This window comes from Candida albicans, chromosome 2, assembly GCF_000182965.3.
Source record: "Candida albicans SC5314 chromosome 2, complete sequence".
NCBI classification, from domain to species: Eukaryota; Fungi; Ascomycota; class Pichiomycetes; order Serinales; family Debaryomycetaceae; genus Candida; species Candida albicans.
In genome coordinates, this window is record NC_032090.1 from 1,452,216 (window position 1) to 1,478,523 (window position 26,308).

General features: G+C 34.8%; 12 protein-coding genes across 12 annotated transcripts, besides 1 other annotated feature; 6 read left to right on the plus strand and 6 right to left on the minus strand. All coding sequences in view use genetic code 12, as the record gives it.

Annotated features, from left to right (window-relative positions):
* Positions 1–158: 158 nt before the first annotated feature.
* RFA2 (Rfa2p) lies at positions 159–977 on the plus strand (the record flags this gene model as incomplete). The annotated part of the gene is made up of 1 exon (XM_709764.1): positions 159–977. The coding sequence occupies one exon, from the start codon at positions 159–161 to the stop codon at positions 975–977; it is 819 nt and encodes a 272-aa protein (XP_714857.1).
* A 480-nt stretch (positions 978–1,457) lies between these two features.
* Positions 1,458–3,176, minus strand: RCK2 (serine/threonine protein kinase; the record flags this gene model as incomplete). Its single annotated transcript, XM_709765.2, has 1 exon — positions 1,458–3,176. One exon carries the CDS (start codon positions 3,174–3,176, stop codon positions 1,458–1,460), a length of 1,719 nt encoding a protein of 572 aa, XP_714858.2.
* A 2,340-nt stretch (positions 3,177–5,516) lies between these two features.
* CAALFM_C207140WA (putative phosphoric monoester hydrolase) lies at positions 5,517–6,254 on the plus strand (the record flags this gene model as incomplete). The annotated part of the gene is made up of 1 exon (XM_709766.2): positions 5,517–6,254. The coding sequence occupies one exon, from the start codon at positions 5,517–5,519 to the stop codon at positions 6,252–6,254; it is 738 nt and encodes a 245-aa protein (XP_714859.2).
* A 703-nt stretch (positions 6,255–6,957) lies between these two features.
* Positions 6,958–7,277: a long terminal repeat ((sampi-2a) Long terminal repeat (LTR); about 324 bp long, 9 copies per genome).
* Positions 7,278–7,668: 391 nt separating this feature from the next.
* Positions 7,669–9,423, plus strand: SMF12 (divalent metal ion transporter; the record flags this gene model as incomplete). The annotated part of the gene is made up of 1 exon (XM_709767.2): positions 7,669–9,423. The coding sequence occupies one exon, from the start codon at positions 7,669–7,671 to the stop codon at positions 9,421–9,423; it is 1,755 nt and encodes a 584-aa protein (XP_714860.2).
* A 360-nt stretch (positions 9,424–9,783) lies between these two features.
* Positions 9,784–12,180, minus strand: AFT2 (Aft2p; the record flags this gene model as incomplete). Its single annotated transcript, XM_709769.2, has 1 exon — positions 9,784–12,180. The coding sequence occupies one exon, from the start codon at positions 12,178–12,180 to the stop codon at positions 9,784–9,786; it is 2,397 nt and encodes a 798-aa protein (XP_714862.2).
* Positions 12,181–14,064: 1,884 nt separating this feature from the next.
* On the plus strand, positions 14,065–14,811 carry CAALFM_C207180WA (uncharacterized protein; the record flags this gene model as incomplete). The annotated part of the gene is made up of 1 exon (XM_709770.2): positions 14,065–14,811. One exon carries the CDS (start codon positions 14,065–14,067, stop codon positions 14,809–14,811), a length of 747 nt encoding a protein of 248 aa, XP_714863.1.
* A 222-nt stretch (positions 14,812–15,033) lies between these two features.
* CAALFM_C207190CA (mitochondrial 54S ribosomal protein bL12m) lies at positions 15,034–15,558 on the minus strand (the record flags this gene model as incomplete). The annotated part of the gene is made up of 1 exon (XM_709771.2): positions 15,034–15,558. One exon carries the CDS (start codon positions 15,556–15,558, stop codon positions 15,034–15,036), a length of 525 nt encoding a protein of 174 aa, XP_714864.1.
* Positions 15,559–16,115: 557 nt separating this feature from the next.
* CAALFM_C207200WA (DNA-directed RNA polymerase II core subunit) lies at positions 16,116–16,454 on the plus strand (the record flags this gene model as incomplete). Its single annotated transcript, XM_709772.1, has 1 exon — positions 16,116–16,454. One exon carries the CDS (start codon positions 16,116–16,118, stop codon positions 16,452–16,454), a length of 339 nt encoding a protein of 112 aa, XP_714865.1.
* A 426-nt stretch (positions 16,455–16,880) lies between these two features.
* On the minus strand, positions 16,881–18,122 carry TPK2 (cAMP-dependent protein kinase catalytic subunit; the record flags this gene model as incomplete). Its single annotated transcript, XM_709773.2, has 1 exon — positions 16,881–18,122. One exon carries the CDS (start codon positions 18,120–18,122, stop codon positions 16,881–16,883), a length of 1,242 nt encoding a protein of 413 aa, XP_714866.2.
* Positions 18,123–20,011: 1,889 nt separating this feature from the next.
* On the plus strand, positions 20,012–20,806 carry CAALFM_C207220WA (uncharacterized protein; the record flags this gene model as incomplete). The annotated part of the gene is made up of 1 exon (XM_709774.2): positions 20,012–20,806. The coding sequence occupies one exon, from the start codon at positions 20,012–20,014 to the stop codon at positions 20,804–20,806; it is 795 nt and encodes a 264-aa protein (XP_714867.2).
* Positions 20,807–20,989: 183 nt separating this feature from the next.
* ZCF10 (Zcf10p) lies at positions 20,990–23,755 on the minus strand (the record flags this gene model as incomplete). Its single annotated transcript, XM_709776.2, has 1 exon — positions 20,990–23,755. One exon carries the CDS (start codon positions 23,753–23,755, stop codon positions 20,990–20,992), a length of 2,766 nt encoding a protein of 921 aa, XP_714869.2.
* An 817-nt stretch (positions 23,756–24,572) lies between these two features.
* Positions 24,573–26,075, minus strand: CAALFM_C207240CA (uncharacterized protein; the record flags this gene model as incomplete). Its single annotated transcript, XM_709777.1, has 1 exon — positions 24,573–26,075. The coding sequence occupies one exon, from the start codon at positions 26,073–26,075 to the stop codon at positions 24,573–24,575; it is 1,503 nt and encodes a 500-aa protein (XP_714870.1).
* Positions 26,076–26,308: the final 233 nt, after the last annotated feature.

The following is a 26,308-nucleotide window of genomic DNA, read 5'->3' on the forward strand; positions in this document are numbered from 1 at the left end:
ATTTAACCTCGAACACGACTTCTGTTGAAAAACTTTTAAAAAAAAAAACACCAAAAACACAACTTTGCAAGAAAAAAAAAACTCAATTACTCGAGATACGCGTCTGTCCCGCAACTACTTCTTACTCGAACAGTAATTTCAACGGATACTAATCAACCATGTCAGATTTTGAATACGATAATAACAATACTGGAGCATTCGGCAATATATCCCAAGGTGGTTTCAATACTGAACATGCTGGATCGTCTCAGCGTCAAACAACAACCCAAGTTAGACAAAGTTTGACACCTGTAACCATCAAACAAATTAATGATGCAACACAACCAGTGCCAGATGGCGAGTTCAAAGTAAATAATGTCGAATTAAATATGATTTCATTTGTTGGTGTTGTACGCAATGTTGAAAATACGAATGCATCTATTGCAGTAACTATTGAAGATGGCACTGGGTCTATTGATGTTCGTAAATGGGTGGATGAGACTATCAGCTCGGCCGAAGAGGACTTTGAAAAGTATAATGAGATGAAAGGTAAGTATGTTTATGTTGGTGGGTCATTGAAACAGTTCAACAATCGTAAAACTGTCCAGAATGCTTCTATTTCTTTAATAACTGACAGCAATCAAATTGTATATCACCATTTGAGTGCAATTGAACATCATTTGAAAGCTCAAGGCATTACAGCAGCTGATGCTGCTAGTGCTGGTGCTGGACAAGCAACAAATTCCACTGCCAGTGCTGGTAGTGGATTGTTTATGGATAATCCAACTAGTCTCTCGAAAGATACAGGATCACTTACGGATCAAGTGATAGCCGTATTGAAAGAAGCCAGCAGAACCATGCCAGATGGTGTCCCAGTTGACTACGTTGCTGAAAAATTGAGTATTACTAAAGAGGAAAGTCAGTTCCAACTTTTAAAATTGAATGATGAAGGTAAAGCTTATGCTGGTTATGATGACAACAGTTATCTTGTGATTTGAGCTATTTATGTATTCAACTAAACTTAGTAGGGTTTGTATGTATGGATTATTGAAAAAAAAAATTAAAGAAATCATTATTTTGAATTATGAACTAGAATTGATCCTAAAATGTGATTGGTGGTTTACTCTCTTTGAGTAGGTACCTTGTTAATGGCCTTTCTCTGTACCAAACATCCATATTGCTGTTTTTTGTCAATGGGCCACATAGTGAAATATGTGCTATGCTCATGTCAATGTACTGGATTTAGTTTTGGCATTCAATAAAAAGTTTGCTATACCATGGTTGATTGTTAAAGGTTGTGAGACTAACGTATTGACTTACATTTTCTTCAAGTTATAAATCATGCTATCAAAATATCGGGAAAGGTGTATATAAGTTCATACCACCGTATAAAATTATACACAAGACCATTAATAAATACACATTTATTAACAACTACAAATACGTATATTTTCTTTTTTTCTTACTCTTTTCTTTTACTAGCTGCTTTGAATAGGAATCTGTTTGTTCTTTCTCCGTTCTATTATCGATGCACCTCCAAGATTCAAATCAAAAGCGTTTGGATTGTTGTTATTTTTCAAATGATGTCTATGACGATGAGTTCTTAGGACTTGGTTGTAGGTATCCTGTACAACTCTGCCATCCTTAGTAACTGTTTCTTCGTGCTCTTCTTCTTCTTCTTCAATCAAACCTTCAATTGGGGCTTGCTTTTTAGTTTGCAAAGCAGCTTCTTCACCCATACGGTGAACAGCTGTAGATATATCAAAGGCATCACGCAAAGCAACAGCTGCAGGAGAATATAAATCAGAATTGGTAGATCTAAACTTCTTGGAGTATCTATTATTGGCAACTTGTATAGGATGAGCAACTTTTGTAGCTGGTGGGTATTGGTTAGTAACAGGTATTGGAATCTGTGGTTGCTGACTAAGAGAAGTTTTTTGCATCCAAGGGTCTTGCAAAAACTCGTCAATTGTGTACCTCTTTTTTGGGTCCACAGTCAACAACCTACCAACACAATTCTTGGCTCCGTCACTTATTTCGTCCCACCATGGTTTCAAAAATGTAAATTCACCTTTGGCAACTTTTTCAGTCAATGTTTCGATTCTTTCATCGTAAAACGGTGGAAATCCACATAACAATGTATACAATACACATCCTAACGCCCACATGTCAACTTCTTTTGAATAGCGCTCATCACGAACAATTTCTGGAGCAGTATACCCAACTGTACCACAGGGTGTTTTGGTGTTATGTTCCCATATTTGTTTCGATAATCCAAAATCTGCTAATTTAACTGTCCCAATTCCACCACCTCCAACCCCATTCACAAACTCACCTTCATCTAATTTAGTGTTTGGGTCATCGGATTTTCTCAATTTCGATATAGGATTGGCACTTGGCTTCAAGTCAATAGGTACATACAATAAATTTTCTGGCTTAATGTCACGGTGGACAATACCAACCTCTTCATGTAAATATCTTATTGCATGAGCAATTTGAGTAATCACCCAACGTGATAAATCTTCAGAAAGATAAGTATACTTCACAATCATAGTGAAGATTTCACCACCAGGAACTAATTCTTGGACAATATAATAGTATGTTGGGGAGTCTATAAATTCAATAAATCTAACAATATTTGGGTGGTCCAACTGCCTCATAATAGTGACTTCTTTTAGTACGGCCTGTTTCTGAGCTTGGTCCATTTGAAACTTGCGCAAAATCTTGACGGCAACTTCTTTGCCAGTCGACAAGTGTTTGGCTTTATAAACAACGGAAAAAGCACCTTCACCCATTTGGTCTAATATTTGATAATTTTCCAAGTTTGGATATTTGACAGATTTTTTTCTCTGTTCATTCTCTTCTTCAACAAGTTGCAGCGCTACTCTATTGTAATCTGCGTTTTTGTCATTGAGGGTAACATCGGATTGATTATAGTTGGTATACACTCCTTGTTGCTGTTGTTGGAATTGGGTTTCCTGTTGATATGGGTCTTGTTGTTGTTGTTGTTGTTGGGGATAGTATTGTTGTGGTTCTTGATCTGGTTGTTGGTATTCATTTATGATATCGTTGGGGGTGATAACATTGATACTGTCTGGAGTTTCGTTGGAAGCTTGTTGAAATGGATTTTCATTGGCAGTAGCAGTACTAAATGGTTGTTGATATTGCTGTGGCTGCTGTTGTTGCTTTCTTTTCATATCATTGGCTTGCTTCCCATGTCGAATAAAAGCTTTGAGATTCTCAAACATGGTCAGTTTCGTTTAATGAGCAAATAAAATAATCACCGATAGTATAGCTAGGAATAAATAATGTTATCTATAGTATTAACACCAGCAAAAAAAAACGTATTCAAAAATAAGTAGAAAATAACGATAATTGTGTGTTGTGTGTTGATAATAGAAGAATAAGAATTGAAATTATAAAAGAAAATTCTAACTCTTTCTATTTTCTTGTTGAGATTGATTAAATTTTTTTTTTTTCTATCTCAGTCTTTTTTTGTCGTTCTTAATTTCTCTCTTCACACACACGCTCTCTTTCTGTCCTTTTTTTGCTGTTTTATTAATTTGGTTTGCTTTGGTTTGCTTTTTGGTTTGCTTTCTTTTTTTTTCTTTGGTTTATATTTGCTACTACCCGTTGCCTTTGTCTTTGTCTTTGTGTGTAATGTGCGTAGGTGTATGTGGGCGTGTGCGTGTGTGTGTAAGTGTCTATCTTGCACTAGTTAAGATAAAGATGTAGATGTAGATAATAATTTATGTATGTTATTCGAAGTTAATGTCCGTCCTTGTTTCAATTTTTAATTTTTTCTGGTATCAGACACACTTTATGACGTTTTCTGTAAAAACAAATTCCAATATAATTCGGAAAGAATGGTAACTATTTATTTTACCAACGTTAAGAAGTAAATATAAAAACTTCAAAAAAGATCGAACTTAATTTGAAAAATCTCATCCTATAAATATTCGCAAAGGGGAGCGTATATTTAGACTGAATCCATTGGCCAAGTTTTATATGTTGTTTACGACATTTAATATTTCACACATTTATTACTCATGTCACATTAAAGAAAATAACGTTAAATTATTTGTGCTGAAGCGATGACTTTCAGTAGCAATAATAATGCCAATTTTGTATTGAGTATTAGTTTCGCTAATGAAGAGCAATCAAATCTATTACTTCGTTAAAGAGACACATCAAGTGGGTCAATTTCATTTCAAATATGTGGCTATAAATTTCTTTTTTTTTCTTTCTTCTTTCTTTGTAATCAGAACTTAAGTTACAACGATGTTATCCATCACATGTGTACTACAAGTAACCAAGTAATCGTTTTAACACCAGACGTTAAAATAAAGACGTTCAATTTAGCAAAGTTTAAATTCTTGTGGATAAATTTTTTTTTGTACCAAAGTAATAGTTGAATGCCATTCTAGGCTATTTAAGTTGCGGAAATATAATTAAATTGTGGTTTATTGTGAAACGTGTATTGTTCCAATATAAAAGATAGACATTTTTTTGATTAGTTATCGGGATGTCATTTATAATATACATTCCGATCGTTTAGAAAAGTACCTTAGTCATTTGCTTTGAAACAAGATAAATATGAACTACTGATTTCGGAACTCCTGGAATTTTCTTTATCTCCATCCTGTTCTCCCTCCCCTTACAAGAAAACAAAGAATGCTTGGTTCATGCTCTATTCGCCAGGTAAACGTGTACTGGGAGAACTGGAAATATGCATGTGCTAATAGTACAAAGAAAAAGCTCTTAACCAACTTGGCAACAGCAGGGGTATAGGTTGAGAAGTAATAAATGCTTTAAAATAGTGAAATGAACGACTATTTAGGCAAGCTACTTGTTTCGGATTATGTAGGACATTAAAGAAAGTGGATTATGGTTTTACTAGTACTAGCTGTTAATAGATCTTGTTGGTAACGTCAGTCTTAGTTGTTTTATTTTTTCCTCTACATAACAGGATTAATTATTTGCTATCTTGGCAGATGAATTATTATGACATCATAATTCAATACTCCTGAAAACCCAGCTCCACACAAACAATAATAACAACACTTCTTTTGTGAACAGTAGAATACGTTACTATTCTGGTGTTAAACACTAGTCCACAATGCAAACATCCCACATTATGTTTAGAGAAACACCTGGGGTAATAATGTCAACAAATAAATTAAGGTTCCAATTTTGCGTTCCTTAGGTAAGATCTTCTGGACATTCATTTTTTCATATTTACAATTGTTTATGTTTCAATTAAAGATGCACACATTCAGTATCCACATTTATACTTGTAATTTGAGTGACTGTACTATACTTGTGTGTCACGTGATAATGTAGTGTACGACTGGCAAATTATGACTGAGTTGTAAGTTCGCCGATATACAAGCAATTCGGTGGAATTTAGAGGTCCATTTTTGGTATTTTTTTTTCAACAAACCTTCTTCTTTTTCCCATAATCATTGTTGCTTTTCATTAATATTATTGATTTTTTTTGTAATATCAATTCACCTTCAATATCAACAATTTGAACAATGTCAACTTCATTACCACCAGCAATTGTGTTTTCCGACTGGGACGGAACTATCACTTTACAAGATTCCAACGATTACCTTACTGATAACATTGGTATGGGATATGATAACCGTATGATCATCAACGATAAAATTTTGGAAGGGAAACAATCCTTTAGAGATGGATTCAAAGAAATGCTAGCATCAATTAATAAACCATTCAATGAATGTATTGAAATCTTATTACAAAATGTACAATTGGATCCTGGTTTTAAAGATTTTTACCAGTATTGTCAATCAAAGAATATCCCCATTATTGTCATTAGTTCTGGTATGAAACCAATTATCTATGCCTTGTTAGAAAAATTGATTGGTCAAGAAGCAATCAAAACTATCGACATTATTAGTAATGATGTTCGTGTTGATGGTGATAATTGGGAAATTTTATTCAAAGATCCTGATTCGGGTTTTGGTCATGACAAGGCAAAATCAATTAAAGAATATTTGACTAGTCATGGATATGAAGGTGATGCAGACACACCAAGACCCACTTTATTTTATAATGGTGATGGTGTGAGTGATTTGAGTGCTGCCAAGGAAACCGATTTGTTGTTTGCTAAACATGGCAAAGATTTGATCAAATATTGTGTTCGTGAAAGAATTCCTTATACTGAATTCAACGATTTCCAAGATATTTTAAGTAAAGTAAGTAAAATCATCGATGGTGAAAAGAAAATTTCTGATTTTGTTGAAAATTAGTGGAAGGAAGTAGATTTGCTCATTTAGAATTGTTTTAGATTTTTATACATATTTATAGTAGATGTCTACCTTCGTGGGTTATAGAATAGTTCTCTCTTTGGTTTTGTTGCCTTCAATGAAGGAATTTTATGGTTCTCCATTTAGTAGGTAAACAAAATTTTGATCTTGTTTTGTTGCAAAATAGATTAGAAATAGTCTATTATACACAAAAATATTTAAATCCTACTCTGTCCAAAAATGTTAGTACAAACAAAACTCTGCAATTATAATTCAGCCCAGCTAACTGTGGATATGCGTAGATATTTACTATAAATCAAGTTTACGTTGTTATCATCATAAACATACTAAACTTATTCTTTGCTGGATATATCGCTCCGTTGACATTACATCACAAGAAAAATGGCCAATAACAGATCTTCAAACAGTTTTTGCTGTCAAGAAATTATTAGTTTCTTTGAGTTGAATATTCTACAACTGGTACACATTAACATTCAACTTGAACTTGAATTTGCATACACATAGTTTGCAATTTCTAATGACTCTACGTACGTACTTTAACTCTCTTAACATTAAAAAAACAAATCAAAACTCATTTCGATGACCGGATAAACGGAACTGAAAATACCATAAAAGAACTCTCTTTATTGTATGTTTTGTGTTCAAAAAATGGAAAAATTTCAAGTGATAGCGAGGCTACAATAGATGTTAGGATTGTAGTGCTGAGGACTGCATAGAAGGTGATTCTTCATGTATTGTCTTTAGCGGGGATATCGGTTAAGCTAGTGAACCTCCGACTTATGGTCATTGACGTTCTTGAGCCAATCAGAACCATCTTTGTCTTACCCCCCATGAGCTAGAAGTGGAGAAGACCGAATGTGGGTTCGGTGTTATCGGATTAACGTAATATAAATATGAGTTGGAATCCCCTTGGGATTGAGCTTGGAAAAAGGAACTAACGATTCTAGATTACATAATCATACATAAATAGCTAATATACACTCCCCCTATACAGTGTTTATTACAATAGAACTTACTTACTACGCCACTTATTAAAGTAGTAACCAGATTGAAATCTCTTCTGTACTTACTTTGCCTGGTTATGCGAGTTAGGGAGAACAATAAAGTTTTTTTTTGGGAGCAAATTCTTTTCTTCTTATTTTGGGTGTAACCACTTCTCATTTCGAAAAAAAACCGGAACAGTTTTTACACATTTAGATTTTTTCCATTCTTTATTCTGGAACAATATATAATATATAATACTGGTTTTCCAAGTCACTTTTTGGTGTAAATATTCTTTGGGAACTTTAATTTACAGTGTTAACGGTCTAGCATTTTTACATTTCATCAAAGCATTCTAGTGATAAATATTCCAAAAAAACAACAAGAATCTTTCACTTGTGTAACACCTAAAGAAATGACAACTACTTCTTCCTCAACAAACGAGTCTATAAGACCGAAAAATAACCATACAACCATTTCCACAACTGGAGTTTCTACAACATTAGATCAAACTACTACTACTCGTTTTAGAAATAACTATGACGACAATAACAACAATAGCGTTATTAGTAAAGACAGCTCCACATTTGCATATGTCGTGAACAGATCCAAGAGTGTACTTAAAAAATACGGATCATTTGTTGGTCCAGGAATGTTGATCAGTGTTGCCTATATGGATCCTGGTAATTATGCAACAGGGATTACTGCAGGGGCATCAAATGAATATTCTTTATTGTTCATTGTGTTTTTATCTAATGTTATTGCCATATTTTTACAAAGTCTCTGTATAAAATTAGGTTCAGTAACAGGTTATGATTTGGCTCGTTGTTGTCGAGAATATTTACCTAAACAACTAAACTGGGTCTTGTGGTTTTTAGCTGAATGTGCCATCATTGCTACTGATGTAGCTGAAGTCATTGGGTCGGCCATTGCTTTGAACATTTTGTTGAAGATTCCGTTACCTGCCGGGGTAGTAATCACTATTATTGATGTGTTGTTTGTTCTTATGGCATATCGTGCTGATACTTCGCTGATGAAGTTTGTTAAAATTTTTGAATATGCCGTGGGTGCATTGGTTATGGTTGTTGTTGTTTGTTTTGCCGTTGAATTATCACAAATTCATGCTAGTGCAAGAGATATTTTCCGTGGATTTGTTCCTTCGAAACAAATGTTTGATGGTAATGGGATGACCATTGCAACTTCTATCATTGGGTCTACAGTGATGATCCATTCGTTGTTTTTGGGTTCAGGATTAGTTCAACCCCGTTTACGTGACTTTGACGTTAAACATGGATATGTGAATTTGGATGATATTCTCAACAAAAATGACCAACCACAATTTCCAGTTATTGAATCATCAACAACTACACCATCTGAGAAAAAAGATGACGCAAAGAATAATGTCAAAGTATCAATGTATGAAAAAGAAGCTGATTATTTTTATCATTATTATAAACCATCCTATCAATCAATTAAATATTCCTTAAAGTATTCCATAGTGGAATTAACTATCACTTTGATCACATTAGCCCTTTTCGTCAATTCAGCAATTTTAATAGTCTCAGGGTCAACATTATACGGTACCGAAGAAGCCATAGATGCCGATTTATACACTATTCATGATTTATTGAGTCGTTCATTAGCACCAGCAGTCGGTACTATTTTCATGGTAGCATTATTGGCCAGTGGTCAAAGTGCTGGTATAGTATGCACTATTGCTGGACAAATTGTTAGTGAAGGACATATCAATTGGACTTTAAAACCATGGCTTAGAAGATTGGTGACAAGAAGTATATCTATTATTCCTTGTTTGATTATATCTGTTTGTATTGGAAGAAATGGATTGGGTATAGCTTTAAATATTTCTCAAGTGGTGATATCCATTTTATTACCTCCATTGACTGCTCCTTTGATTTATTTCACTTGTTCGAAAAAAATCATGAAAGTGGAATTGAATGAAAATGATGAAGCTATTGGTGTCACAGGACAAGAAGAAGAAGTAGAAGACGAAGAGTCGAATGATCAAGACACAAATGGCTCTGGAAAGAAATATAAATATATGACCAATAATTGGATTACTTCAATTGTTGCTGTTATTATTTGGTTTTTCGTTTCCACATTGAATGTTTATGCCATTTACGAAATGGCAAAGAACGGTGTATCTGGATAAGTAGTATTTGCTTTATTATTTCTAATATACAAGAATATAACTTAGCCTCATAGCTATTTTTATGTCTCTATATATAACGTAAAAGAGTAATAACTACACCCGTCCTTGACACATGAAGTTAATGTTGTTAGAAAAATAAATATAATTAGACTCTCATATATATATATACACACACACATAGATTTGAAATATTACAAATCGAATAAAATAACAAACTATAAATTAAATAAATATAAAATTAACACACGAAGAAATGAAATGAAGTTGATGAAAACAATTTTTTTTTAGTTAAATATTGTCTCTGGTATACCTTTACAAATTTTTACTTTTTTGCTTTTTTCAGTTTTGTTTTGTCTTGGTTTACCAACCAGGTCCATAATTGGGCATATCATTCAATAAATTATTACTTGTATTACCACTACTGTTATTATTACTAGTAGCAGTACCATCTTTGTTCAGATTTGTTGTCATAATTGAATTAACCATAGACTGGTTGGAATTAGTCGGATTGCCTTGACTATTGAAAATAAATGCAGGATTAGTAGTTATTGATGAATTTAAAAAAACACTATTAAAGGCACTGTTACTATTATTGTTACTATTATTGATATTATTGACATTGATATTTCCAGAATTAGTACTATTTCTGGATGTGGATTTTAATAATGACGAAGGATTTAGTGTAGGGCCAGTATTGTTTAAAGGAAGTGGCAATGTACTTGATGAATTCAAATTTACATTAGCATTATTGCTTGATGGTAATTTGGGTATCGAACTCAAGGGGGGTAACTGTTGCCCCAGATTCTGCATAGAGAACATAGGTTGTTGTTGCTGCTGTTGTTGTAGTAGTCCCTGGTGACCTTGTAATGACATCAAAGAAGCCGGCTGACTAGACGAGACTCCTCCTGAGTTTGGATTTGCAGAAGGATGTGGTAATTGCATCAAATAATTTAGTGTACTGGAATTAATCCCTGGCAAATGAGTGAAATTTTCCAAAGAATTACCATTTGGATTACCTGGGGTTGATCCAACAACCGCTGCTGCTGCTACCGCCGCATACTCATTATTATCATTATCATTAAGCAATGGTGACAATCTGATCAACCCTCCAACTCCAGGAGTCGAACCTGGTAGCCAATTTTGTTGCATGGCAGATTTACGATCCTGTGGAGTTTGACTTTGTAGTGGTATTTGGGTTTGACTATCATTTTGATTCAGATTTTGTCCTGGTGTTTGACTTTGACTTTGGTTTTGATTTTGATTTTGACCTTGATTTTGATTTTGATTTTGTCTCTGGTTTTGAATTTGCAGTTGATACAGGAATTGATTTTCATTGTGTTGGTGATTGTGTTTATGTTGTGGTTGTTCATCAAAAAGGTTCTCATTGGAACCATTTTGTTCAAGGTCAACATTGGTATGAGTCGCTTCTCGTCTGTCATATAGGTTTTGCTTCAAAGAAAACAAAAATTGTGAGCTCAAATAATCTTTATAATCCAAAATAACCAGAGACACAAATGAATCCATCATATCTGTTTTATAGGTATTGTCGATATTTGGGCTGTCTAAAATCTCCAGTTTCACAGTTTCCCTGACTACCTGCTGTACGTTTTGAAGAATTTCATTAGCATTAAATTGATTCAATGGGAAATTTTGCAAAGTCCTATTGTTTTCTTGTGGTTGAAGTGGCATGTTATCTGGTATTCGATCTTGTTGCTGATTTTTTTTCAACAATGACAGCAGTTGTTTTGAATGCCGTGGTTGTGGGTAGACTGTGTGTAACTGGGGGTTTTGTTCCAAAGAAATTGGATCTTGATTCTGAACTAAATGAGACAAAGGAGACTGTAATGATTGCTGTCGCTGCAAGTCGATGTTTGCGTCGTCAAAACTGTTTAAATTCAGATCCTCTTCAATGGGAGAAACAACAATCGGATTCTGCTTTAATTTTTTGGATTTCTTCATAGTATTTGCTTTCATATTTTTCCTTTTTACGGGGTGAGATGCAGCAGGTTTCAAACTCTTTCCCGTCAAACTTTCTTCAACAACCATCAGATCCATAGATGTTGGAACTTGACCCTTATAGTTTTCTGGTAAGGATGTCAGACTAGATTGGGATGTTAAAGATCCAAAACTGACTATGGAACTTCCATCACTACTCAGTGAGCTCCTAGTACTCTGTGTAGAGGGTTTCTTTGTTAGGTTCCTTGCCTTTTTACTGGAAATCTTAGGTGCATCCACATCTTCATTTCGTTTAACAGCACAACTGGGGGAATATGATGTCACCAGGGGAGTATTGGCTATTTCTGACGTCGGCTTTATTCCTTTCTTATTCAGTCTCGGGGCGACAGAATCTAGCACATTTAATGAAGACCCTGGTATGGTATTGCTTATTAGATTCTTGCCAACAAACAGTCGCGGAAGGTCTACCACATGATCATGTTCATCGCTGACTATCAGCAATGTCCAAACTTTATTCCTCACACTATAGTTAGCTCTAATTTTAAAGGGGCAACTGGTATGTTTTCTAATCATCGTTTTGGATGCAGTTTTCTTGGACTCCACAATTTTTGTTTTCTTTTCCTTGTTTTTGCACTTGAATATTATTTTCGAAGTATCAGATCGCTCTATAACCACATTGATACCTTTAGTAGACTGTAGATTGTCTTGTAGCCATGGCTTGATATCATCTTTGGAGTCAAATTTTTGTTTTTCCAAATTCAAATCATCAAGGGAAACTCGATGAGTGACTCTATCAGTCATTTAAATAGCTATTGAATATTCAACACAATCAATGCCACTGATGTGTTTGCTGTTTGGAAAGTTATGCTATATGTTGGTTCTTTTTTGCTTATCCGTGGTGGACTGATTGAAGTGTGTGGCTCCTGAGAAATCGTAAAATCTATTTCTGCACAGGATGTAGTACTTACGGAGTATAATTATAAAGCTGGAGACTACCAAGGTGGGAACAAAGTAATCACAATCGTATGAACTAGATATTTGTGTAAATGCGATAGATGAATTTCAAGTTGTGCTCTGTTTGTTGCGATTTTCAGTTTGAAGATTTCCTTTTGATTCCAACACCGCCCAAAATCCATAAATAAATATGTAGATATATAAATTAATTAAATCCAATATTAGATGGGGTTTTAACAAACTTTTTGGTGTTGCAGATGATAGTTGGTACTATTGAAATGAAATGAAAAACAAAAAGAAAGAAAGAAAAAAAATAAATCGAAACCACCAAGTAAAACTATAAAAACCAGAAGAAAAAAAGAAAAGAACATCAACTAAAACAACGTTGTTTTTTGTGTGTGTGTTGATTCCTCTCTAATTTAGTGTTAGTCTTACATTTTTTTTGGTCTGATGTTGGTTTGGTTAAAGTATGTATTTTTTTTATTCAACAAATGTTATTTAGTACAAGTAATTAATTTAGTCTATTAATCCCCAATTTGCTGTTGTTCTTCAGTTAGTCAGAATGAGAGCAATTGGAGGGAAGAACCAAACAAGGGACTGAATATTAAAGTGTTGCTTTCGCTTAAATATTATTTATCGTAGCAATAATTGAATTATCAATTATTATTGCGTTGTGTGGCGTCTCGCGCTAAATGAATTTCCTAATACTCCAGAACCACTGTAATAAAAAAACGAGGGGAAATATGCAATAGGAAATAGGAAGTAAGGGAAAAGTATGCTAGATATTTTTCCGTGGGTCTATCCTTCCACTAAATTTGGACAGATAGCAAGCATCAAGCGCAGGGTATTACTCCCTGTACTAAACCGAAAACAGAGCATCGGAAAATTGGCTATCGACGGAGAAAGATGTGCGTTAGGTTTGGATAATATAGATCCTATCTGAAAATAAGCTAAAAACAGAGAACCAACTAGTTACAATCTCTATCAACTTGAGACCAAAACAGCAACTTTAACCTAAATTCCATTAAATAGAAAATCACCAACAAGACAACAAGATCCTTTTCTTGTAATTTCTACTTTACATTTACTACTAAAATTTAAAATCAATAGAATAATATAAATTGTTTTAAAAACATAAATTAACTCATCATACAGAAAAGCGACAAAAAAATAGAAGGGAAATTTATTATTGTTGATAATTCGTCAGAGCGGAGATAATGTCAAAGGGGGTAAACTTAATGTACAAATACTTGTGAACAACCCAACTATATTTGCAATGGAATTGATTGGTGTGCTCCTTTATCCTACTAAGTACTAGATTAATTCAGACAGTTTCGTATTCAATGATGGGCTTTGTTGAAGTTTGCCTAAGACGTATTGATAAGAATGGGTTTAGTACGCGTTGGAGTACGTCTTCATAGTCCCTGATAATGTAGTGAAACGCTATCTGTTATCACGAGAGTATCCAATTATCTATTTGTATAGTATATCAACCTCTTCTCCTCCAGAAACAAATCTCTTTCAGTAATTCGTTTCATTTAATCGAATTATATGTGGATTTTGTGTTTAAAGTATGAATTGACCCTGTCTTCTCAAATTTGACAGAGGAATTATTTTTTTTGGAGGTTTTGTTTTTGTTTTTGTTTTTGTTTAGAGACCAATTTTTATCGTCTCTTTACTTTTTTTTGGTCGTATTTGTATTATGACAGAAGCCACCATCAATATTCCCAAATGGCCAGACCAACGATATTTCCACTCAAAAAGGATAATAATGGTGCTCAATTGATCAGTCGGTTGAACCAATTGATATCAATTACTGAATCATTAACCACACTCACTTCGGTACAGCGACAAGAATTAGTCAAATTGTTTCGTATGACAATTGATATGATTATTCTTCGAACCAATCAGCTATCTACTGAATTCATAAACAAATGCACTCGTTTGGTGAATAGCTACCAAAACTTAATCATGGCAGTTACATCAAATGAACAACAACTGTCACAAGCTTTGCATCCATTCCCATTCCCGCGGCCACTGCAGCCACCGCAACTGCATCCACAACCTCTGTTATCATTACCAGCTTTATCAAACTTGCGTACTCCAGGAAGATCTAACATCAGTACGCCAAATCTTCAAATCAGAAAGTATGGAATTTTTCACGATAGGGTTTCGAATTTATCTCCATCAATTTCTACTCAATCAATGTTTGAAGTTGCTCCTAATCGAAAATCAAAAGATATCAGTAGAATGCTTCTACCCGACCAAGAACAAAAGAGTTCCGATGAAAGCGAATTTGAGGAAGATGAATCACAAGATTTAATCTACAATAGCTCATCACACTCGTTGTCTCCTGGAAGACCAAGACTACCGTCAATGTTTTTAAGCAATAGGTTGAGCACTCCTAATTTACAAGTTCATTTGAATTTGAGTCAAAAAAATAGTAGACTGCACTTGAGAAATAATTCGTTTAACTAAATAATTAACTGTGAATCAATTAGCAAACTCACTATCAAAGTATAGTTTTAGAATTTCGATAAATGAATGTTTGTATATTTACAAGAAATAGAAGCTAATATGTATGAAGTTCTTTTTTGTTTTTTTCAATTTTCAATTTGCAGTATTCAAAAAGTCATGCCAGAGTTGTATCGACTTTTCTTGTTTTCTTTTTTCTCTCTATGCTTTGCTTATTCTAATTGTCTATTCCAATGAAACTTTAGCACCTAATCCTTCTAAAGTGGCCTTGATTTTTTCAGCATCTTCTTTGGCAACATTTTCTTTCAATACTTTAGGAGCACTTTCAACAAATTTCTTAGATTCGACCAACGATAAACCTAACATTCCTTTGACTTCTTTAATAATCTTTGGTTTTGATTTGGCATCGAAAGATTCTAATTTAATGGAAAATATGGTTTTTTCTTCAACTTCTTCTTTAACTTCTTCTTCAGCTGGGGCTGCTTGAGCAACTGGGGCTGCTTGAGCTCCACCAACTGGCAAGGAAATATCGGAAATGTTTAATCTTTCTTTTAATTCATTGATTAATTGTGAGGTTTCTAAAAGAGTCAAAGTTGAAATTTGATCCACTATGGTAGTAATCTTAGCGTCGACTGGAGCTTTGGCTGGTTCTGCGGCAGTGGAGTTATAACGTAAGGCAGTGACGGCAATTCTCTTGGAAGACACTGATCTCAAAGCTGGTCTTATGGCTTGACGAATTATGGCAGACATGACTCAAAGTAATATGGAATATATTTAAATACACGAACTAGAGAATAAGTTTATTCTGAACGATTCTGTTTTTTTTTTTTTCAATTTTTTTTTTCATCAGCTCCTATTAGAAAATTTTTTTTTCTGCTTAATGAAAAGACAAATCGACAGAGATTTGATTTGTTAACCCAGCACGACCTTCTACACAAAGACTACCAATGGTTGATGGTCAGGTATTACTCAGATTTAAACCAACTAAACAAATAGCATTGAGTATTTTCAATTTTAACAGTTTCTCTAGTTGCCCCGATCATTAAAGTGAAATAAACAACTCCCAACAACTTAAGTCGAGGTTGCCGAACACACCAAAATTTACACACAGGTAGTGCAAGTAGCTCAAACTTCTACAATTGTATTTGTTTTTCCTGAGTGCGAATATGGATTGAAATTTTCTGAAGTGGAAAAATGAATTTCAATATTACTAACGGCTAATCTCTTTGTATAAATATACCTTACGGCCTAGCTATCACACTTACGACTCTTTAGGGGAGGATAATAAAAATAAATCAGTAATCAATATGGCATCCTTTAGATTTTGTGCAGAATGCAATAATATGTTATATCCAAAAGAAGATAAAGAAGGTCAAAGATTACTTTATGCTTGTCGAAATTGTGGATATACTGAATTGGCAGAAAACCCCAAAGTATATCGTCATGAATTGATGACTAATATAGGTGCTACTGCAGGTGTTGTTGAAGATATTGGAAATGATCCTACTTTACCTCGATCAGATAAAGAATGTCCGGATTGTGGACATCATGAATGTGTGTTTTTCCAAAGTCAACAACGAAGAAAAGATACCAGTATGATTTTGTTTTTTGTTTGTTTGAATTGTAAACATGTTTTCCAGGCGTAAGATATTCTGGGTGTTGAAAATATTGATTTTGACTCATGTCAAGGGTATTGTTAGTGTGTTTACTATCATGCATTGTAATTTTTATTGAATACAACAGGGCCATAGCTAGTTTGAGTTTTCAAAGACTTTTAAGAAAGCAAGATATTTGGAATATCATGTAATATATTTTGTACATTTAATATAGATACATAAAGGCAAAGAAATAAAAAAAAAATACCGAAAAACAAAGCAGACAAGGAAGAGTCAACATGTTAAGTCATTCGTATAATAACAAAACGAAAATATTAATGTGCATTAATTATAATTAAATGTAGACTTTATTCTTAAACCGATACGAGTTTCATCTTTGACCACCTATTTTTCTTACAGTTACTATCGTTATTATTTAGTCATTTATTCATTTATGAAAGTTCATCTCCTCTCAATTCAAAAGTCAAGGAAATACAGAGCATAAGGATCTTCTCCTTGGCTTCCGTAGTCTAATTGTTCTTCTGGATAATGGTCAAACAATGACGAATCACCAACCCCAGCTGTGATTGGTGGTTCATAAGGAGTTTCAATATCCTTTGCCAACAATTTCTCCCATACCACTTCCAGAAACCAGGGATGATTTCTGATATCTGCTGGTCCGTTGATCAAATTACCCAATCTTCTTGTCAAATCAGCAGTTATTAATTTAGTCAACAAATCAATCACATCAGGTTGAAAAAAACTTGGGTAATGTATTTTGCCTGCCAAAATTTTTTCATAAGTTTTCATTGGAGTCGAATCATAAAATGGAGTGTAACCTGCCAACATTTCAAAAATCAATACCCCCAACGACCACCAGTCCACCGACTTGTTATAGGGTTTGGTTGTTATGACTTCTGGGGCAATATAATCGGGGGTACCACATAACGTCCATGTAACGGTACTAACTTCTTTGGCAAATCCAAAATCTGTAATCTTTATATGACCATTTCTATCCAATAATATATTTTCTGGTTTCAAATCACGATAGATAATATCATGACTGTGCAAATACTCCAAAGCCAAGGTAACCTCTGCAGCATAAAACTTGGCTACTGGATTGGGAAATCTCTGAGACTTTCTTAACAATGAAAATAACTCTCCCCCTTCAATATAGTCCATAACCATAAATAAATTTTTGGAATCTTGGAAAGTCCCCCACATTCTAATCAAAAATGGATGTTCAACCAACTTCAACATTCTTCTTTCATCATTTGTGTGTTCAACTTGCTTCATTTTCACAACTTGATGCTTCTTCAAAACTTTGATAGCATAATATCTACCATTGTGAACTGATCTCACTAAATGTACTCTACCAAAGGAACCTGTTCCCAAAGTTCTCATAATTGAGAAATCAGTCAAAGAGTATTTCCCCTTTGAAACAGTAGAACGTTCAGGCAACAACGATCTTCTGATGGCTTCTTCAGCAGCCGATTTGGAAACATCTACATGCTGCAATTGCTGTGAATGGAGTGATGAGGTAGCAGATTGGGTAATGTTGGAGCTCGACACTGCTGTTACATTTGTAGTATTTTGTCCAGTTTGGGCTGCAGCAGGGTGAACTATTTGTTCGCCTGGATAAAGTTGTTGCTGCGGTTGTTGAAATTGTTGCTGATATTGCTGATGCTGAAGCTGCTGTTGTTGTTGATGATTGTCCATTGATGTGTTTGAGTTTAAGGAATTACTGTCCGAATTGGATTGATTCAGTTGATGCAGCTTGGTGATGTGAAGTTTCTTTAAAAGATTCACCATCAAAAAGGGGGAAGGTTATTTTTTTCGAAAAAAAAAGGTGGAATGGAAATTGGGTGAGTAGTAGGTGTGAGTGGGTGATTGTTTGTCTAATCTTCTTTGTGTTCACTTACAAGTCGGAAAAAGTAGAATCCAATACTTTGGCAATTGGTGGTTGTAAACTAAATTGACCTGCAATCCGAGTATTGATAGGTTGATATATTATGTTGAGAAACTAGGAACTGTAGCTGACTCTTCAAAATAGTGTGGTAGAACTATACAAGTTGTTGTTTAGTTGACCTCAATTTGGTGTTTGTTATCTGGACAAAAAATGATACACAAACAATGACAATGTGTTTTTTGCTGGATAGAAAATAATAAAAAAAAGCAACTGAAGTATCGACTTTTAACAATGTATGGAATAGCTATATCAATTGATATATAAAACTTGAAAAAAAAGACTTGGTGTATAGTTTTTAAGAAAAAGAAGACAGAAAACTAAGAATTATTAAAAAAAAAAGAATGTTGAGGTCTGTCAGAGAAAGAAAGAGAGAGAGAGGGAGAGAGAACAATTATTAATAAATTGTAGGAATGGAACTTGAAATTCAGCAATTTATTTCTATTCTAAATTTTTCTTCTTCTTCATCTTCTTCATCTTCTTTTGCCTTTTGTCCCATTTTATATTGAAGATTCCCAGCAAAAAAAAATTATTATGGCAAGTTTCTTCTTCCGCCCCCCTCCCCTCTCTCCCCCCCTTTTTTTTCCCTCCAACCACTAAAAATAGGTTGGGAAATCTAAGACTAAACAACAAATACATAAAGAGGGAAAACAAAACATTCTTAGTTGGTTTTGTTGATACTTTGAACATTCAAACGGAAATGGACAGGTTAAACTTTATTTTCTTTCTTTTTGCATGTAAATATCTTATTCCTCTCGCATTAAGATTGTAGCGATGAACTTTGAATTTGTGGCTATTCCCTGATAGCATCTTCCTCGCAACAAGTTGAGTCTTCCAGAAACTTAAAAACAAAAAACAAGAAGAAGAACTACCAAATGAAAAAAGCCTATTTTTTTGTGAGCAAACCTTGTGTTGTCAGCAAATGTTCAACATATGGTACTCAAAATCAAGGAATCATTTACTTCACATGAGGAACAGTTATATCAATTGATCTTTTTCTTTTTCTTTTTTAGGTCAAATTATAATTGGGGGACTATCAAATCATAAAGCTGCTAGCATTGTTTCTAAATAGAATTTGTGTTCCACAACTTGCCCCTCTGTGGGTGGTATCTCTTGTCTTGGTGGACTGATGCTAAGGAACATCACATTATGTGGTACAGGTTGCGGCGCTACCATATTAACAACAATCCCCTAAATACAACCAACTTTACAATTGAGTAGTGTGCCTGTACTACTTTTACAGAGCTCATTATATCTGGGTTGTGAAGTTGAAGTCAATGTCTTACATAAACAACTATGTGCTTGATCCCTTTTCTTTGGGCTAACATCATATCAAATTGAACATACTGTTTACAACAGTGCCAATTGTATCCGTCAAACAACAACAATGTAATGCCATGTTATCATGGGTACACCAAGAAAAAATTGCTATTCGTAAAGCAAATGTACATACCGAAGAGCTTTTTAAACGACGTGTTTCAGATCACTAACAATCGTGTAAAATATAACAAATATAAATACTACGAAAACAAAGGCAAAAATTCAATCGCGGAAAAAAATGAAACAGATCACTTTATTCTTTTTTTTTTTTTCATAGTTAAAAACAAGTATTGATCTATCACGACATACTAAGAAGTTAAACATGAAATCTTCATCTGGTACTTCATTGAGGAAGGTATTCAATCCTGATTTGAAGCACTCTACTTTGATAATTCCTTCCGTCTCAATTGGAAATGTACCACAATTAGCAATAGATTTGTTGATTCACACTCATAATTTGGAGAAAGTAGACAGTTTGGATGATTTATATTTATATCCCTTTGCTTCTCCAGTTGATTATGTGACAGAACCAAAGAAGGGAATATCTCATGCTGCTGAAGTTTTCCACAATAAAGATTTAAATTTAACGTTGATTCAACAACGGTCACCAATACTACCATATAATACTAAATTATACGTGACTAATATCATCATTCCCTTTATCACATCACACGAATTCGATAGAATATTGATTTTGGACTCTCTGGATGCTGGGTTAGTAGAGCATATATCTAGTGGTGGTATTGAATTATACACCAAAGAAGATTTGTTGAGTGAATCCTTAGAATCCATGAAATTGAGTAAAGAAGAATCTACAACAGCTGCACATGAGGACAATCGCAATTCAAAATACGTTAGATGTCTTCTTGAAAATTTTAATTTATCTAATGATAGCAATGAAAGTCACAGCAATGAATTTAAAGATGTTGTAATTGATCTTTTGGTTAGTTATGTTTATGAAGGTGACAACTTTTACGATGGTGAAAATTTGGCGAACAAGGTAAATAGTGTGTTACTGTTACCGGCAGTTCAAAAGTGGGTAAGACCAGTAAGCTGGGCTGGGGTGTATGGGGATAAGCCTGTTCCTAATGCTATGGAGCAAGGTTTATATGGTTGAAGAGTGATAAATATAAGTTTATGCTTTTTTTCTTTTTCAACCTTACTTTTCTATTACACCTCTGTTTTCTTAGATAATCTGAATACTTTTGAATACCAAGGATTGATAATTCAAATATTTGTTAAAAGTAAGTAGCAGACATTTGTTTACTATATATAAACTATAAAATAATGGACAGATTTATTACTTTACGTTCGGATTATGGTTATTAGGTTGCAGGGTTGTATTTTCTTGTTTGATCTGATTTACCTGCAACAACAGCAGAGTTGGTTCTTCTAGCAGTATTTGATGTGGATAATATTTATGCTGCTGATGAAAATTTGAGTTCAGATATATTGGTTGAGATTGTACTTGGTGTAAATCTTGTAGCATCGTTGTTGGTGGGCCAAACTGGTTTACCCAGTTTTTATCATTGGAAATATAAGGAGCGTTTCCTGATGATGATATTGGTGGGGCTGCTGGGGCCATTACTAGTGGGGGTGCAGCCACCTGTGCTGGTGCTGATTCGGGAGCCGGAGCTACCGAAGTCAACGACAGATTTGGTGCAACGGGTGCCATTGGTGGTACTGATGCAACTGGTTGTACTTCTGTTGGCGGCTGGGGTCCAACTGCCTCGGTGTCAGCTTGGTCATTTAGCAAATTAGCTATTGTCGGAGACTCTTGTGCTTTGGGTGTATCGTGAAGTTTAGAAGACTCCCTTTGTTTGGTTCCATTATTCATGATTTTCAACAAGTCCCAGCATATACTACAAGGGATTGAAGTTTCTGAACAACTAACAAGAATATTTTTCATTTCTTGAATGTGAGCATATTTCATAAATTCAGATTCAAAATTCATCATATATGGGAAGTTAAATGTCATTATTAAGAAATAATCAAATAAAAAATAATGTTTCCATATATTCTCGCTGTTTTCATTGATGCATCTCTTCATTGCCACAATGGCTTCCGTATATTTTTGATTTCTGAATTGAATAATTTGATCCTTAATCTCACTATTGCCTTTAAGAGAGCTCAACCTAACAGCTAAAACACACCAGATCAATCCACGAAGTAACACCAATATAGTAGTTGATGGCAGCTTCAAACCAGTGTTAGACTGGTCGTCTTTGAAGGATTCAGGTAATTGGTTCAGCCATGCGTCTATCATGTCATTAAACATCTCTAAAGTCATGTTATTTGAATTCTGTCTGTCGTCATAATTAATTTTGAATTCTGATTTTACCTCTCCATTTTGATAATAACCTCTGGAAGTGTCAATTGTAGATGTAATAGCTAGATTCAAAATGTAAACACCTTTGAGGGTTTCATTAAATGTCGATAAAAACTTGCCACTCTCTAATTTGATTTCATTTGGCGCATAATAGCATTCCCACGGCAGCCACTCTTCCCACCCATCGTTGTTAATTTCTGGAACTGGCCAATCCAGAGCTCTCACAACAGGAGATCTCCCCATTCTTGCACAAAGCAAAGTATTCACAAAATATACCGTGGCCCAGGTTCTTTGTCTATTAATGTTATTCAAACTGGCACTGCTTTGAACCCTTGGATTATCTTCGTCGGAGGCATTTCTCATTAGTCGAACGTCAATGGCCATTCGTGTACCTGATGAAATCAATACCCACGAAAAGTCCCATTGACCTAAATGGTAGTACACTAACCCAAGAGTAATCATTGCCTGAATTGTTTCAATTGTAGTTGTAAATGAGTTTTCAAGTGCCATAATGGCATTCTTAGCAAAAATCAGTGATTTTTTAACACTCCCACCAATACTACTAAATTCACCTAATGCAACCACTGCCCATACCAATGCAAGAATATTACCATCCATCGAACCTCTTTTATGCTCGGGCAACAGTTGTAAATAATTTACATGCCGTATTAAGGAAACCCGATCTAGCATCGGAATATAACATTGATGGACTTGGAAATATATATCAACAAGTTCTCTAATATTTATGGGAAATTGGAATATCTCCTTTGGCATTTGAAATTTATTGGTCATACTTGCATTAATGGCAAATGAAGAAATATTGAAAATGGATCCCACTCGAAATGGGTTTTTGAAAACATTATTCAATTTACTATTATATTGTTGTACTACTTTATTCGTGAACCCGGATATTATTGAAGACAATCCATGATATTGTAAGGCCACCGGCTCCCAGTTTTCTGGGTTTTCAACACCTTCAATCTCGTCGGAAATAAACTGGAAAACATCATAGTTTAAAAAAAACGCCAGATCACTAACAAAAGGGCTAGGTGTGCTGGGATATATCGAGGTAGGTCTATCACTTCCAATAACTGGATTGATAGCGTTATCTGCTGCTACTGTTGCTGCTGCTGTTGCTGCTGTTGCTGCTGTTGCTGTTTGTGATGTTGACGGTGACGCTGAGATTGTTTGCAGTGGGTCTGGCGTATGTGCTTTCCGAAATTTTCTATCCTGACTTTTTTGACATACTTGGCATTGCAGTGTTGTCAAAGGCGGGTTACCGTCCAATGTTGATACAGGTGTTGAGTCCGATTGAACTGGTGTTGGTTTATGGGTTGCAAGTTTGGCGATATTATTTTTTGAATTACTCTGTGATGCAACTTGGTCAAAGAGTTCTGAAATGCTATTACTATTCCATGATTTCTCTAGTTCCACAAGATCATCCACCAATGACTCGTCATTTAAAATGGTTTGTAGCCGTGATTGGACATATTTATCTTCACACAACCTTGCTATTAACCCCTGAAATAGTCGGACTTTCTTTTCTAAATCATGTGTATATCCAGTCGGTAATCCTCTTCGCTTAACTGGTTGGGAATAAATGCATTCCTCCTTATTTGCAAAACAGTTTGAACACACTGGTGACTTGCCATCACACTTGGCTTTTTTTGAACGACAAAAATCACAAGCTCGTCTAATTCTTTTTCGCTTTTTGTTTGGGTCCTCTGATTCCAGCATACTGTGACTTCCTCTAATGGTAGTATTCTTATCAATGGAAAGGAAACAAATAAATACAAGAAAAAATTGGCAAGTGAAAATGGGTTGTCTTTATAAAGGTATGTATGAATTATGGGTAAATCCAAAAAAAAAACTAAAACAAAAGCACGGATATACAAGCGAAACAGAAGTGATGGTTAAAACAGTAAATTAACAATAGGTCTCTCGAAAAATTCATTGTGGATATTATTTCATGTTTATTATTTTTTGGTGGACAAGCAACTGAAATCTTTAGATTTTGTGCAATTTGTATTTTTGGACTTGAGTTGTGGTATAAAGAGACACAAAAAGAATGTTGAAATTGGAGGTGTTGTTACCAACATTGATAACGTGTTGACTATTAGACTGGAAAGTTAATTCAACAAGACAATTCAAGTCCTAGGTGTGTAGGCAAAAAGCGATGAGTAGTAGTTCATTCGATTCAGACAATCACAAATAAAACAGATCTAACAGAAATTTGCATATGTGCACTTTTTGACATAACTCTTCTCTTCTTTTTCCTGGTATCTCATCAAGTTGAGCGGCTCATAAGCTATGTCACATGTATTGGTTAATTTTTTTTTGTCTAGCTTCTGATAGACTATAATAAAAACAGTACTAGATTAAGGAATTGAAAGAGGTAGATATCACACAGAGTGAAAACTCTCTGAATGATTAAATTCTACAATTGAGTTTGCTACTAAAAATGAGATGCAATATTCATTTTAGATTTAGTACTTTTTTTTTTCTTTTAGTATGCGATAAACAATTGAAACTAATACGATCATCATCATCAATATTAAATCTCAATTTTTTTCAAATCTTTTGCAACTTCGAATTTGGCTCCAGTCTTCGAAGTAACTTCGTCAACAGTTGTTTCAGGATCAATTTCAACAAGAATCAACTTTTCATCGATGATATCAAATACAGCTAAATCAGTAATGATTCTGGAAACACACCTTTTACCAGTCAATGGGAATTGACACTCCTCAAGAATTTTTGGTCTACCTTTTTTGTCAACATGTTCCATAACCACAACCACTCTTGTGGCGGAGGGATTACTTACAAGATCCATTGCCCCACCCATTCCTTTTACTCTTCCTGGTAATCCCCAGTTAGCTAAGTCCCCTTTCGATGACACTTGCAAGCCACCTAATATCGTCAAATCAATCTTACCACCTCTGATCATCCCAAAAGACTCTTCAGATCCAAACAAAGAAGCACCTGGTGCTAAAGTGACAGTTTCCTTACCAGCATTGATTAAATCTGGATCTTCTTCACCTTTTTTAGGATATGGACCTAATCCTAGTATACCATTTTCAGATTGCAACGTAACGTGAATGTTGTCAGGCAAATAGTTTGGTGCCAAAGTTGGCATACCTATCCCCAAATTGGCAAAAGACCCATCCTTAAATTCTTGGGCTGCTCTTTTCACTATCTTAGCTCGTTTCAATTCCACTTCCAGTTTTTGGTTACTTTCGTTCCCGGATTTTTCGTCTGAAAAGGTAAATAATTCTATGTCTTTTGGTGTGGTTGATTGAATGATTTTGTCAACATAAATGGCTGGTAAATGGACATCCTCTGGGGCGATTTCACCTGGTTCAACAATGTGTTCGGCTTCGACGACTGTTAATTTCGCATTTCTGCCCATGACCGAGTTGAAGTTTCTTGCAGCTCCTCTAAACCAACAATTTCCCAAAGTGTCAGCCTTGAAAGCTTTAATAATAGCCACGTCTCCTTGAATTGCAGGTTCAAGTAAATATTTTCTTCCGTTGAATTCACGAACTTCTCGAGGATCGCTGGTTTTCAACACTTTTTCTCCCGTGCTGTCGTATCTCACTGGTAATTTCCCTTCTTCTAACCAAGTGCCAACACCAGCAGAAGAATAAAAAGCAGGAATGCCTGCAGCTCCAGCACGAACACGCTCAGCTAAATTTCCCTGTGGAGTCAACTCTAGGTCTATTTGACCTGTAAGATATAACTTCTCGAATGTTCTGTTCCCGCCAATATAACTGGAAATCATCTTGGTAATCTGTCCCGTGACTAATAGTTGGGATAATCCTCTGCCATCCAAACCAGCATTATTAGAAACAGCTGTTACATTTTTAATTGCTGGATGGTTTACCATTGCGTTTATAATTGTATCTGGAACACCACTAAGACCAAACCCTCCTGATAACAAAGTGATATTAGATCCAATCCCTTTAAGGGCTTCGTCAGTTGTGGTTACAACTTTTGATTTTGGACGAGTAGTCGAAACAAATCTAACAAGGAATGTGGTTTTCTTGGCTAACAACTTCATCACGATCTAGCTTGCCAATGTAACAAAATAAATGGTTTCTGCTTTAGAATACTGTTCCCACGTTGAAAAATAGGGAGACTCATTTGTGTATTTATATAGTTTGGTTTGAATTTGGGGTAAAATATAGTTTAGTTAGTGCTTCGGAAAAGACACGCATACTTCCGTTGGAGTCTGGAAATATCGATAGTTTTCATCGGAAATACAAAAAAATACTGCAAGTATTTGTGTGAGCA